General features: G+C 41.6%; 1 protein-coding gene across 1 annotated transcript in view; it reads right to left on the bottom strand.

The window, feature by feature from the left end:
- The window catches only part of LOC138588276 (protocadherin-15-like), a 170,563-nt gene that overhangs the window by 68,966 nt on the left and 86,984 nt on the right, over positions 1–14,613 (bottom strand). Inside the window, exons 19-21 of the mRNA XM_069658288.1 lie at positions 11,387–11,515; positions 4,265–4,570; positions 2,901–3,131 (exon numbers count right to left, since the gene is read on the bottom strand). Of these exons, the coding sequence (XP_069514389.1) occupies positions 2,901–3,131; positions 4,265–4,570; positions 11,387–11,515 (666 nt within the window). The remainder of the gene's footprint in view (positions 1–2,900; positions 3,132–4,264; positions 4,571–11,386; positions 11,516–14,613) is intronic.

Raw genomic sequence — 14,613 nt, 5'->3', positions numbered from 1 at the left:
TAGTATTAATGTGTATTTAATCACAAGATTCAATGAAATAATAGACAAAATAATAATACTGTTGTTGTTTTTAATTCCATGTCTCATAATGAATTTTATTTCATTATGTTTGGTTTCTCTCTTAACAGACTTACACATTACCTGTTGTTCATCCTGTTAAGCCTTTGAATGGTTACAAGTACAGACACTGAATACGAGTTTTATTCTCTCAGGAAATCTCAAGGTTGGGACCCTATTATGCTCATTTCCAGCTCCATGTTTTAATCTCACACTCCACTGAAGTAGCTTTGAAAGAAGAACTGTTTAAAAATCTGTATTTAAGTACTACTGGCGCTTTGTGCAGCCTCTCACATATTCTAGAAAGAAGCCTTTTTAGCTTCCGTGTCTTCACTACTCTGCTCCCTAAAAGCAGTCTGTCTGATTGGCTGGCTTTCCTGAAACCTACTGAGTAACATAATTTCTCGTCCCTGATTTGAAGTGGCAGCAACTCAAATTCATTTTTAAATGTTTAAGCTTTAATAAGATCTGGATTATGGCGGTGTAAAGCACAAATCTGCAGCGACCAAAGTTACAGCAAGACATCTCTGGTAAATATTATGCTCATGATCTGCTTATAAAGTGACATAACGGTTAACGGCAACTGAGATGGATGTCAGGGAATGTGGTTTTTTGGAGTTGTAGTTACTGGCTGTAACTTTAGTTCTATGAGTGATGACGCCAAACAACTCTTTAGCATCTTCCTCGCACTGTTAAATACATTAAATACTGAGTGGACTGTTTAGCGTGTACATGAACATACATCAGCTACAAATAGCATAGTTTGACAACTTTTTAGCTCGTAATAAACTCTTCCTTGATGAACTCATGTTGCAGCATAAAAGGTCTGCAAAAGCATGATAGTCCAATTTAAGGACTCATGAACATCAGGTCAAAAACAACAACAATGAAAGAGGTTCTTCTGACCTCCTGGCTTACTTTAAACGTGTTTTCATTGTTATTTGAATAGTTTGGGCTTTGCGTATAACTTTTCAAACTGTCCGAATTCTTGAACCGAGCGATTATACAGAAATAAATCACAAAGGCAACGTCAAGAGTCCCCAGATATCAAACTGAATGAGAGGGCTGCCAGGTTACCCTACAAATATATGCACAAATAAATCCCAACACTGGGTCTTACAACAACGCAGAGCGACTGATGTGAGACTCTGTGATTGTGCCTTGTTATGCCATGTTTTCTCTTCATGAATCCCCCCTTTATACTGCTACCCAGAACACTTTTGGGATCTTAACACTGCCACTTCTTTTAATCATCGTCACCCTGTAAATAATGCAGAGTAGAGCTCTTCCATTTTTGGGCAAGCAAAGAAATGAAATCTTGTTAACTGTGCAGCCCTTGCTTTGCTTTGAGAGAATGAAAACTCAGTAAGCTTTTCAAACATCTCTCAGGAATAGCTTAGCTCTGTAGTATAACTGCTGGAGCCTGATATTCCCCCTTCATTTGAGTTTTCTCTTTGCTTTCCACTGTTTTGAATGAACCATGGGCAACAGGATAGCTGCTTTAGACTCCGTGGTGGAGGGCAGCCATTCTTTGAGCCATGTACAGGTTTGGTGTTTCCTAGTACAAAAGCTGTGATCCAGTTCAAAGCCTTACCCTGGTGCTGCAAGTGTTTGCAAGATGCATGCAAAGGCAGGTTGTGCTTGAAACATGCATATTTATGTGCACACACACAAACACACGCACAGTACTGTTTCTCCATCAATGCACACACATCTACAAACACACACACACAGGTTGTCTGCGGTATATTTCTGAAGAACAAGAATAGAAGCAAAAGTTTGGGTGACTCATTCGGAACAACAAGACATGCAGGACACTCAATCCATCACCGCGAGCTATCCGACGAAAGAGACAACAAAACTATACAAGGGGAAATCAAACACAAGTGACTTCAAATAACCCCTCAGGAGGCGTCGTATGAGAAAGGAAGCGGAATCAGTGGAATCAGCTCCATCTCTAGTCCCCGAGAAGCTTGCGTGAATCCATTAGGCTCATTCTAATTCATGTCTGCCATTTCAAATAACAGGCAGGGGTTTGATATCAGTGGCTGCGCGATGCCTTATCCTATCAAACGCAGTTCCTGGGTGACAGCACGAACACTGCAACAAAGCTTGTCCTTATCGGAGGACAAACTCACTCTACAGGTTGGCGAGCTATGCAGCGATGCCTGCCTGAATAGGCTTAAGTGTTTCCTCTAGTTCAGTGTGATATACGGAGTCTAATTCTGCAGACTTTGAGGCAGTCCCCAGGGGTGTAGTGAGTTCATGCACAGAGATAAATGTGAAAGCACAATATTACTCACGGAGCAGAAACACAAACCCATTAACACACAAACACTCGCGCATAAACACATGAATATCATCACAGCACAAAACCTCTAATCCTTTCTTTGGGATTCAGCTGCTAATCTGTGAAAGGTTGTAACAGGAATTCAAGCTCCTGACAAAGCTGACATAATTACTGTCACAAAGCTAATGAGTCATTCAGATCTAAAATAGCCCCGCGAGCACGGCAGAAACACCTATCCATCAAACTCTCTTTGTCCTGCCGATGCTACGAGGACGGGCGGGTCGGGAGGCCAATACGTGTTTTACATGGAAACGCATGCAGCGTTGTCACCAGATTACATAACACGAAATCTCATATCACAAAAGCAGAGAAGGTGCAAGACGTCTCAATCCCTTTCTGCACCGTGGAAGCTATTACTCCTGTAAAACCCTGCTAATGCCTCCCCACATATCTACTGTCAGTGCAGCAGCTCCTGAGGGACAAAGAGGATGGATGGAAGGCAGAATAAAGCTCAGAGATGTTTTGGTGGACTGACTATCCGGGGGGCTCTTACCGTGATGCGGACCGTGACCGTGGCTTGCCCCGGGGGCATTACGCCTCCTTGGTCAACAGCCTCCACCTGGAAAGTGTAAGAGGCCCCCATGCCCATAGCTGCCAGGTCCTCAAAGTCCAGAGTCTGCAGCACAGCTAACTCCCCCGTGATGGGGTTCAGAGAGAACAGCTGTCCGGCAGATTCAGTCTTGATCCGATACGTGACGTTGGAGAAGAGGTCCGCGTCCACTGCCTGTGAGACGGAAGAGGAGAGGGATGAGAAGGAGACAGTTACAGTACATTAAAGACAGCAAGGGACATGTGTGGAGACAAAGTGGGGAATGGAAGGAGAGAGGAAGAACCACGTATATATTCAGATATTGTAGCGCTGAGGAAGTGGACATTGAATATTAATTTTCTTTTTCAACTCTGCATTTCTATGCTGTAGGGGTTGCTTACATCAATCATTCATAGATTCTGATTAAATTAGACCACTAAGGAAAGCTTAAGTTGGACTGATTGCATAAAATCACAACTCTCAGAGAAGATACAATTTGCAGAGGCTATAAGTGCAATAGGAAATTATTAGATGCGATATATGGATGCTGAATAACATGAAAAGATGAGCAGAAGGTTTCAAGCTACCCAACTCAGCCAATTCCTCTCCTAAGAGTATATCTTACTATCTCTCTATTTCTCTTTAGGTATCTTGGCGGCCACCCTCGTCCCCGTTCGACTCGAGGTGGCGTTGTCTAGGAGATAAATGGTGTCACAGAGCCACTGTCACTCACATCCCTCACCCTCAACCCACACCCAACCGCTTCTCACCCTCCCTTCTTTGCGCTGTATCCCTCTCGAAGGAAATGTCACTCACAATACACCAGCAATTACTCGCCCCTATGCTCCGTGTTTGATCTGCGCGCGCATGGTTCCCACATACCTCACTTCAGTGCAAATATATGCACCGGCGTCTGAGAGTGTAGGATGCGCCCAAAGAGTAATTATGCTGAGATGACAAGTTCTTTCTTTTTCAGGACAGGACAAGACATCCTACGCTAAAGCCTGGTTCTGATTTAGACAATAGCTTTAAGTGTTTTTCTGTTGGAGTATAAAAATGTCACGACAGGAGAGAAAAAAACTCCTCTTTGCAATGTATATGAGGCTGTATATGTTTCTGCCTGTGTAAATGTTGTCCCCCTGGAAGCACTTGACATTTTAAGTACAAAATTGCCTGCACTTGAAGTTAAAAGTGCTAAAAGCCTTTTACTACGACAGTAGCGCTAACCCTAACCCATTATATAAAGAGAGACAGGAGACATATAGTGATGAAGAGAGAGAGAAAACAACTTCAGGGTGGAAACACCTGCACATAAATCCTGTACTCACGCTCAGCTTTAGGACAAAGGTTCCCACGGGGCTGTTCTCAGGTACGTTCACCACATATGTTTCCTGGGAGAACACCGGGCTGTTGTCATCGATATCCGTGACCTGGATGGAGACGGTCAGAGTTGTCCGCCGGGGATCCACCGCCCCGTCTGAAGCCTCTACCACCAGCTCGTATTTGCTCCGAAGCTCACGGTCAAGTGGCACTCTTGTGTAGATGCTTCCGTTAGCACCGATTGTAAACAAGTCAGGATGATTCACGATCCGGTAGCGCACCTGGCCATTAGCTCCTGCATCTGGATCTGTGGCCTGGGGAGACAGAAAATGATCCAAGGACATCATTATCGGTACGAAAACACAATTATATTTGTGAAGGAGCATGGGAAGAAATGTTTCCTATGCCTTATTAACATCTGGGCAGCTTGCCCATGTTGATTTAAGTTCTCATGAAATCAAAACTGAAGTTTGAAGATGTTATTATAACATAGGTTCACTTGCTCCCTCACTTTCTCAATCACCTGTGTCTCACTAGCTCTCACACCTGTGTCTACCTAATGCAATTACCTGTGTGTACACATATAAGCCTGCCTGACCCCTTCTCTCCTGTTTGTCTCAGTTCCCCCCAAACCCCATTCCTCTCCTCTCTCATCACAGGAACCACTGAGAGATGCTGAATCAGAGGCGTGCCTCCACCCTCAGTCTCACATCCGAGTTCTTGACGGCTCCAGCTTACTTCCATTCATCCTACCCTACTTCAACCCCCTCTCATCCCACCTTACCTCGAACCCCTGTCATCCCACCCAGCCTTGACCACCGACTCGTCATCATATTCCAAATTTTATACCGTACAATGCTGTGGGCTTGTTCGTGGATTGTAATAATATCTGGCTCAACAGTGAAGTTGTTTTGTAGGTATTCTCAATGATATTTAGATTCTGAGCATAACCCAAAAGGCAACTGGACTTGGTTGAAGTTCTTGAACTTCAGAAGAACTTCAACCAAGTCCAGTTGCCTTTTGGGTTAAGCTCAGAATTACCATGACCTGGATGACTGAACATGTTGCCAAATCCTGCATTTGGAGGCGTTAATTTGTGTCCAATGAAATGTTTTCTTAAATATGTATGTCCATCGCCATGGCTTTAATTGCTGACAGTTATGGTCCCAGTAGGACCTAAAAGCTAGCTAGCAGGTTAGCATCCAATGCTTTTAAAATTTACTTTACCTGCCACTCACCCTGCTGTTGAATTAAGAATTTTTCTGAGCTTTACACCCACATAATGAAAGTTAGAAATCTGCCCATCTAGTACATTTATGAGAGTAGATTTTCACTGTTTTTTCTAACAGTGATTTTCAAATTGCACACTTATTCCACACAATTGTCTGAGACACACAGAGACAAAAGTACTATTTTGGATTAGAGTTTTGGTGATCTAAAGTCTCTTTGCCAATGTCGTTTTCAAAAAACAAGTTAGTAGTTGGCAAGTAGAATCATTTACAGCAACAGCATATCTGCACTTCTGAGGGGGCGTCTGTGCCGACACAGACTGAGCAGAGAGGCAGAGTGAAATAAAGCTTGGGTAATCAGGTGGAAGCATAATAATGGGCTTATGTTGCAACAGCTATTATCTTACGGTTAACTGAGGGACTTTGTATGCTGATAAAAAAGAGCAGTTAGTGGGCCCACTGGATGAACAAACAATAAAAAGTCAGCAATAAACGCTGCTGATGCTCACGGAAACACTGAGGGTCCATTTCTGTATATCAATATTAGCAGGGAGACGAAATTCACCAACACACAACATATAAATAACAGATTTCAAAACTCTGATGCAGATCTATTTCCCTTTAGGCAGACAGCAGCTGTTGTGAGTGTGATCCATTATGATCCATTAGAGTCTGGCTCTATGCTAATAGCATATATTTACAGAGGCTTCAGGTAGAAAGCTGGGTAAGCTACAGCGCTGCAAAACTTTACGAAGTCCTTGTCTTCATATTAGTCTTTGTCTCAGACTCATTAGTATTATTTCATGAGTTCAAAGGGCAAGAAGCCCCTTCCATGCAAACACTGTACTCCGTGAAAAGCAAAATCATTGCACATACATGTCATTATTTGAATAAATAAAGAGTAAAATAAAAACTAAAAGAAATTAAGAGCTCAGGAGAGGCAGTGTTTACCTGCGAGGCTCTGATAATCCTACAGGCCTAAATAAAGTTAGCTGCTATACACATTTTAATCCCCCTGTGGATATGACAGGTCACTTTATGCCTGTATCTCTCTGTGTGTGTGTGCGTGATTGTGTGTGTGTGTGTGTGTGTGTGTGTGTGTGTTCAGACTCCAGCAGTCTCCCGTGTGACGGTATTTCTTTGTTGTAATTGAGAGAGAGAAACAGAGAGCGGAAGGGGGAGGGGGAAATAAAGACAGAGAGTCAGATCAAACCACATTTCATCCGTCTGTTTGGCAATAATTTCTCCACCCTCGGAGCAAATAAGGACAAAGGCAGCCGTATGAGAAACAGTGGAAGCGGATGGAGGAGTACACGTTGAGTTAAAAAATCTGCCCCCCAATTTGTTCTACATGGAGTGTCTGACAAATATTCAAAGCCGAGGCTAAAAATTGGACGTCAGCATTAAGCCTTTGCAAAACAGAGCAAAGCACATCATGTCAATATGTGAATATGGATCACTACTTGTCTGCAGTGATTACACGACAAACATTCTCCCTGCCCCTCGCTTTGTAAGAGGTGTAATCCCTTTCATTCCCAACCCAAAAAAAAGTCATAAGAAATACTGAGAATCAGATACTCTGCTTTTGTTCTTGTGTGACACTTCGCCCACATTATTTCACACTGCAACAGCACGGATTTCGCTAAGAACATATTTAGTGATTGTAACTGGCACAGACTTTGACTTGTGAGCTGGTGGGCAGGCTGGGTACATCGATTGTGCGAGCAGAGGAACATCTTGCAGGTGCAGGTGGCCGCAACACAAAAAGCAGCTTGAGCAGGTCTCACAAAGACGGGCCCACGCACACCTTTAATATATAGTACCTGTAAAAGGTGTCTCCTTTGTGGGCTGCCGGCCGGAGTCCAGTGATTTTTTTTTTCTTTTTTGCATTTACAAAAGGAGCATACCCACTTTGCTCCGGATGATGAATGCTTGAACATAAAATTTAAAACGGATTTCCCATCTATACTAAAGGCAAAAGGAAGTTACTAGTGCAGCATTTTCAAACCTACCTTAAGCAGTGATGTAATGCTCTTAAAAGTAATCTAAAAGCTGTATACATAAGTTAACCACATGAGCTGCAGCATAGCAGTGCTCGCAAATATCTTCAATTAGAAGCAAGTTAAAACCATTAAACTCACTTTATCGAGACGTGTGCTTGGCAAAAAATAAATGCTGCACGTTCAACAGCTCCTTCAATTAGCAACAATTCCACATGATGCTTCCTTGATGTGCGTGATGCACATGCTAATGTCATCTGCGCGCTCAGATTATGGCTCCCTGCTGTGAAAGTGCTTGTATGTCTTGTCTGTCGCCGATCTAATGACTCAATTAGCACAACCAGTGATGCTGTCAGCTGTGATAACTTGAGCACGACGTGCAACGTGAGCACGAGTGAGATAAGAACAGGTAGGAACAGGTTCCAATTACTGTTGTGATAATCCATACCGCTTTAAGACTGGCTTTAAGATACTTAATAGCATTATGCATGCGCTCTGCAGTCATATTCATAGCTGGCAATTGCCTGGAGCCTTCTTGTTGGCTGCTTATTAATCCCTTCCTGCAGGTAAATTCAAGAGGAAAATGTCAGATTTTACATCAACACATCAGATTTAAATGTGGAATGGTACAGCTTTATTCAAGCAGTCTGTATCTAAGCCGCTTCTTCATCTGGCATATTGTCTTCTCCTTAGCACATCTTGTGACAGTGAGTTGAAGGCCAGTGTTCTGACAGGAACAACATTACAGCATTATTCCACATCATAAGACATCATTCACACCCGCAGAAAGAGAGCTAGTAGCTTGTCAGCTCATCAGGACGAATGATGAAACATAGAGAAATAGTGACAATGCTCTGGCTCAACAACTTTTCGCCTTTCCTGTTTTTTTTTTGTCTGTCACCATTGGAACGTGGAGTTTAGAAAGGCCTCAAAGTGAAGAGTGTCCTCCGGTGTAAGAACTCAACAGATCCGAGCAGCAGCATCTATTTCCCTGCACACACTCCTGCTTTACTGCCTTAGATGAGATCTATTATAGGTTAATAAAGCATCACACGTTTGGTCTTTTTTTGCTCCATAACATCGCTCCTAAAGTTTTACCTCGACATCTCAAGCTTTTATCCCTCTGTGCTGCCTGTGCACCTTGCAAAAGGCAAAGCGAGTGCTATGAAAATATTAAAATATGACAATGGGGGATTTCATATTCATTATAAAAAGTTATTGGCACTTTGAATCTAAATTCCACATGTCTTTACGCTGAAATGGGGTAATTTTTTAAGAGCCATGAGCTATTATTGAGAACTCTATTGCACTTTTCCCAAAACTAAATGAAATCTTACACCCTGCAGCCCATAAAAAATATGTGTTATCTATGTGACAGCCCGAGTGTTTTCTTCTTTAGAAGCACTACCTGAAGGGTACAGTAAGATACAAGTCATCCATCAGTCATCTAATCTGTTTCTGACCTGTGTTGGAGCTTATTTCCCGATAACAAACATTGTTGCATCAGGGGGAAAAAAGCCTCCATTCTTTCTTGATTAGCTACAACAGACCAACCTCTCTGTTCATGTGCACGGAGAGCGGGGTTGCGTCGAGCTACGGTCTTTAATGTTCTCTTTCTTTTAGGCAGAGAATCGCAGCCTCAGCTCAAGTTGGAAAGCTGCCAGCTGAGACCGCCTTCTGAGGCAGGACAGGGAAGGAGAGACGGTGTGGACTCTACGTAGCTGCTGGCTGCAATTGTGAGGAAATTCTTGGAAATGAAACTGAAGGTAGCTTTACCTCATGCAAACACCACGCTTCATTCATATCATATTCATGACATATCACCCCTTTTGTTTTACTTCACAGTTCATAAACTCGCAACATTTTCTGTTCAATTTTACTCCCTCATGAGAAGTGGAATGGGAAATGTTAAAATTATATATCCCGAGAGGGACACATGGCACTGATAAGAGATTGCAGGAAAACCCATAGTAATAATCTTCTTTTTTCTAAAGCAATTACAAGGACGCATGTTGAAATATAACTCAAACAAAAACTGTTACTAATATGTTCTTCATGATAACCATCATGTTTTAACTGCTTAAACTTAAACATCAACACCTACAGAAAGATACATATAGTGTTGTGACATTACAAATCAAACGTGTGGCGCTGCATCCTGTCCAAGACACACTGATATGTCATAAGTCAGGAAATTACCCGATCTACTTAACATGCTTATTAGATTGGGTAACTCATTATCAGACTAATTACCTCATTTATTATCCGACTAATCCCTCATGTTCTCACTCTAAATCATCTTTAATCCATTTTATTTCTCTGATATTATCCATAAGACCATTTTCTGAGACAACTCGCAAACTTAGACCCAACTTCTTCTGCCAGTTTAAAGACTAGGGATGGAAGAGGCCAATTTTCAATACGACTTCAAGGTACCGAATTATGGAAGGGCTTTTCCAATATGGCAGAGATGTGTTCATCTAAAAAATGTCTTAAAGAACATTCAACTGCTGTTTTGTAATGACTTGTATTGTTGGCCATGTAATCATGTTTTATTTTGTTTAACTCAGATATTCTGAAGAACACACATACATATACATTACACACTCACAGTCTTTATGTTACTTTATTTCATTTAATACTATTTGTATTATTGTTGTCAATATACTGTATATATTTTGTTATTGGTTTGCCATCACTTTTTCCTGTTATATTATTTTACTTATGTTAATTTGCTGTTCTCTATAAAATTGTGAAATTTTTAACATTATTTAGGTGGAGATTTTAAATAACCCCACTTGGTTTTTTTCTTCTCTCACTGCACTGGATATTGTTACATGTTATCTTGTCTTTTTGTGTATTGTAAATTTGTGCAAAAATAAAAATTCAAATTCAATTCAAAATATCGATGCGGCGATATATCGCCGTCCTGAATCGTGCCGTAACAATTATCGGTAGGCTGGTGCCAAATATCGATATTTTCATTTATAAATATATTAACAGATTTCTCTGCCATTTTGACTCACCGCGTCACTAGTCCATGACTCTTAGCGATGGCGCTCGTGACATTGATCCAAATTCAGTCCTGTTTTTACAGTTGTTCACAGTTCTGTTAATGTTATTTACAGACTGAAAACACACGTACATTGTTTCATCTCTGTTTGTATCAAATTCTGTGAAACTGACACCAAACTACAGTGAATAAATACATTAATCCTGCACTTTACCTTTTTAAGTTTATCAGATATCGTGATGTATCATTATATGATTGTCTTGCAATATATCTGTTATTACATAATCACTGTATCGTGAGTTACCCTGCGATCCCCACCTCTTATAAAGATACGGTTGGATTTTGTGATATCACCAAACCCTCCCTGAAAACACCCCCTTCCTGGTTTACTGTTTTGAACTCCATCTCAAATCTGGGTGGGGTTCTTTCTGAGGAAATAGAGGCAATACAAAACAGAGAGCTGTGGATTTTATCCCCTCATCTATCAATTATTAAGCACGTACTGTAAGTGCACATCACGGAGGATGTTTCCTGCCATTATTTCATGATTAATCTACTGACAAACAGGCAAAATTAATCTACAACAGTAATTAGACAAACCTGGCTGCTCAGTGGTGCTGAACCAAAGCTAGGCAACAGGGATGCGGCTCTGGGTTACTAATCTGTTCAACCCTGACAACGTGGGAATATAAAAGGGTTTTGTTTTTTGTTTTTTTTTAATCGACAACAACAATGAGGAATGAGGGACAATGTGACTCAGAGCGCTTGTGAAACAAAATGAGGATGCACAATGGTGGAAAGAACAATTGTTATCAGCTGTGGATGTCTTTATGGTGAGGGAGCAACAACAACAACAACAACACGCAGCTGAGGAGATATCACACTTACCGTGACCTGTCCGACAAACAAATTGGCCTCCTCTTCTTGGACAGTAAAATTAGCGAGTGTGGCGAGATCAAACTCTGGGTCATTGTCGTTGACATCAGTGACGACTATGTTCACAGTGGTAGTGGATGTCTGAGGGAAGAACACACAAAGAACACAATGAAGACAATACCATTAATTGTTAACTTCATATAAAAGCTCCTGTGAGGAGTTTATAGCTGGTTATGAAACAGACTGAAATGAACACTGATGCCTCTATATGAGCTACAAAAGCGAACAAGACCATCAGCGACATGATTATGTCTTTATAGTTATTCTAATAGCCTGTAACCCTGCTAGGGGGTTTGTGTCAGATGAGGCGATTCACTTCACTGCTACCAAATCAGCCTCTTTTCTATATTTTCTGGGACAAAGATTCACAGAAAGTGATAGAAAGATGAGATTTTTTGTTAAAAACCACTTCTTATACTGTATGTACAGGACAAGATCAGCAAAGAGATAAGAGGTAGCACTTTGTCCACAGGGGGCGCCAAAATCAACGCAAACCTAACTGTAACTGCAAGAGCACAATTCCCAATTTAACCAGACGTCCACGGTTGGCTCCGGTTGTAACTCTTGATTTTCCTCGCTGGTGGTCGCTTTCCTTTTCAGACTGTTTGCTTCATCTGAGCGCCGAATTTGTTTCTTTTTCTTTCGATTTTCACGTATTTTTGAAATTGTATCTGTAGTCATCGATCTTTTCTTTCTTCGTTCAGCCACAGTAGATTACTGTTTACTCGCAACACTTGCAGAGACCGGAGAAGCAGCCGCTTAGCTCCGCCTACCCTCTCTGGCAGACCAACCACTGCTGGGTGATGGAAAACGCGTCACTAACTGGGCGCCGCTTGTGATTTTTACGGCAAAGTCGCTACAGACACTGAGTCTGTAATTCTGCAAATGCAAAGGCTTTCATCAGTGGGTCATTGGCTCATCACCATTGTGTTACCTCATTCGGCGATAGATAGTGACTCCTATTTACATGAAAATCTTCAAGATTATTTTAACTATTCATTTTCATAAACCACAGACAAGTAAACATTTGAATAATATACATTAGTCAAAATCGGGAGCCAGCTTTTTTTTATAAGATAATTATTATTGTGTATTTATTTTTTTTAATCTTTATTAGACAGGACAGCTGAAGAGACATGAGACATGCAGCAAAGGGCCGAGGTGGGAGTCAAACCTGCAGCCGCTGCATCGAGGACTGTAGCCTGTGTATGTGGGACGCCTGCTCTACCAACTGAGCTGAAGCAGCGCCCCGTAGAGCCAGCTTTTAAATGAATAATTCATGTGATGAGTTTTGAAAATGAGATTCTGTCATGCTCAAGCGGTAATTTCAAAAGAGTCATGATGAAACAGGTTTGACTTCTCTACACTGATAACAAGTACGGATTATGAGGAGTTCCTTTGAGCGTTTAAAAACTAAGATAAAAGTTAAAAACAGAGAAGTAGTGCGAAGTAGAGAAAAAGCACAGATTAAAATCACTGTGTTTTAATAAGTGGGGAAACAAGCTTTCATAATGCATACAAACTCCTTTTTTACTGATTAACAAAAGACACCAGCAGAACATCAGTCATACATGAGTAGACAATAATAATGAGAAAAGAACATGGTCCAAAAGCTAAACTGTTTTTTCTGCCAGAGAAGAACTGGCATTTACACACTAAATCTGTAAATTTCACAAAAAGACGGCGGATTGTGGTGTTGGTATGTAGAGAAAGGTAAGGTAAGTTCAATCTAAGTACATTAGAATCATCTGGGACAATAGCTCTACCCGAAAGTGTTTCCAAATGTCAAGTTGTTGGTTAAACTCCTGTAGTGCTTTCTAGTTCTCTCACAGAGAGGGAAACCAGGGCAGATAGAACTTTCTATCAAACTTTCAGGTGAGTGTATAGGTTTATTGGCTTCTTATCAAAGTTTAATACAGTAGACAGTCAGATTGATTTGCAGTCAGTTATGCTGGCTGGCACTGGTTCATGGATACTTTCTCTGATCCTCTTCAGCTGTCACTACCATGACAGCTTCTCCTCCTGAAGCCCGCAGACAAAAACAGAAACTAAATCCAGCATACAGTGTTACAGAAAAGTATACTGTAGCATTGCAAACACTGGGTAAACAATGCTGTCACAGGAGGGACATATTGCTGACATTTCCTGCAATGATTTTGTCTGCATACAATATAACAGTAAACTGATCTGCAGGCGATAAAAAGTTTCACCTCATGGGAATTAAATCAGACATATATAAGAAAAAATCTGGTGTTCAATAATGTAGTGATTTTTATTCCATGTAAGAGGCACATCTTTAAGAACTAACTGTGTCCCAATCCAGGGGCCGCAGCCTTCGAAGGAGGCGGTCTATGGAGGATGCGCCATTCATCTCTGGTCTGGTCTACGGAGGATTTCCTGATTGCGTCATCAGCTGTTCCCACCCTTACCCTTACCCTAGCCTGTCGCCTAGCAACAGGTAGCTAGTCGCTTAACTAGCTAGCATAACTAAAGTCGAGTAACTTAACCTATCATTCTAAAGATAATTTGATTCAAGCGCCCTTTCCTTTGTTTTTGTTAACACTAGCAATTCGAGTGAGTTGAAGCCAAAAACTTTGACATTCAAAAGTTTATACCCTGGCTGCCATCTCGTTTGAATTGGCGCTCAGTGAATCTCGGGATACGTTGGGCCGCGAAGGATGCACCTTATGGATCCTTCGTGGCCCGTGAGAAGGAGGACACATTTGTCGGCCTCATCTTCGAAGGATGCAGCCCCTGGATTGGGACACAGCTAATGTCTCATCCAGGTCGTGGTAATTCTAAGCTTAATTCAAAAGGCAACTGGGCTTGGTTGAAGTTCTTGAAGACGTTTCACCTCTCATCCGAAAGGCTTCTTCAGTTCTAAACTGACTGATGGTGTCAAGGAAGCCATCTATGTTAAGCTGGAAAAACCATCCCTTAACAGAGGTGGTGGCCTAAGACACCACTTACACTGCAGTGTTGAATTCTCTGCCCAAACAGCTGAGGTCACACTCACACTCAGGATCATGTGAGCCTAACGACCCATCAACACCTAACAACTCTCAGTGGCACTAGGTCAACAGCTCCAGTTAACGACTCACCCTTGATTACACATCTATTAGTATACTAATGACCTACAGAGGCTTTGTAGCTCTGTCCACCAGTCAGTTTAGAACTGA

This window comes from Semicossyphus pulcher, unplaced genomic scaffold (assembly GCF_022749685.1).
Source record: "Semicossyphus pulcher isolate SPU_LCO1_2020_fin unplaced genomic scaffold, fSemPul1.0.p SCAF_12, whole genome shotgun sequence".
Lineage (NCBI taxonomy): Eukaryota > Metazoa > Chordata > Actinopteri > Labriformes > Labridae > Semicossyphus > Semicossyphus pulcher.
Note: the sequence above shows the minus strand (reverse complement) of the source record. Positions and strands in the feature narration are given on the sequence as shown.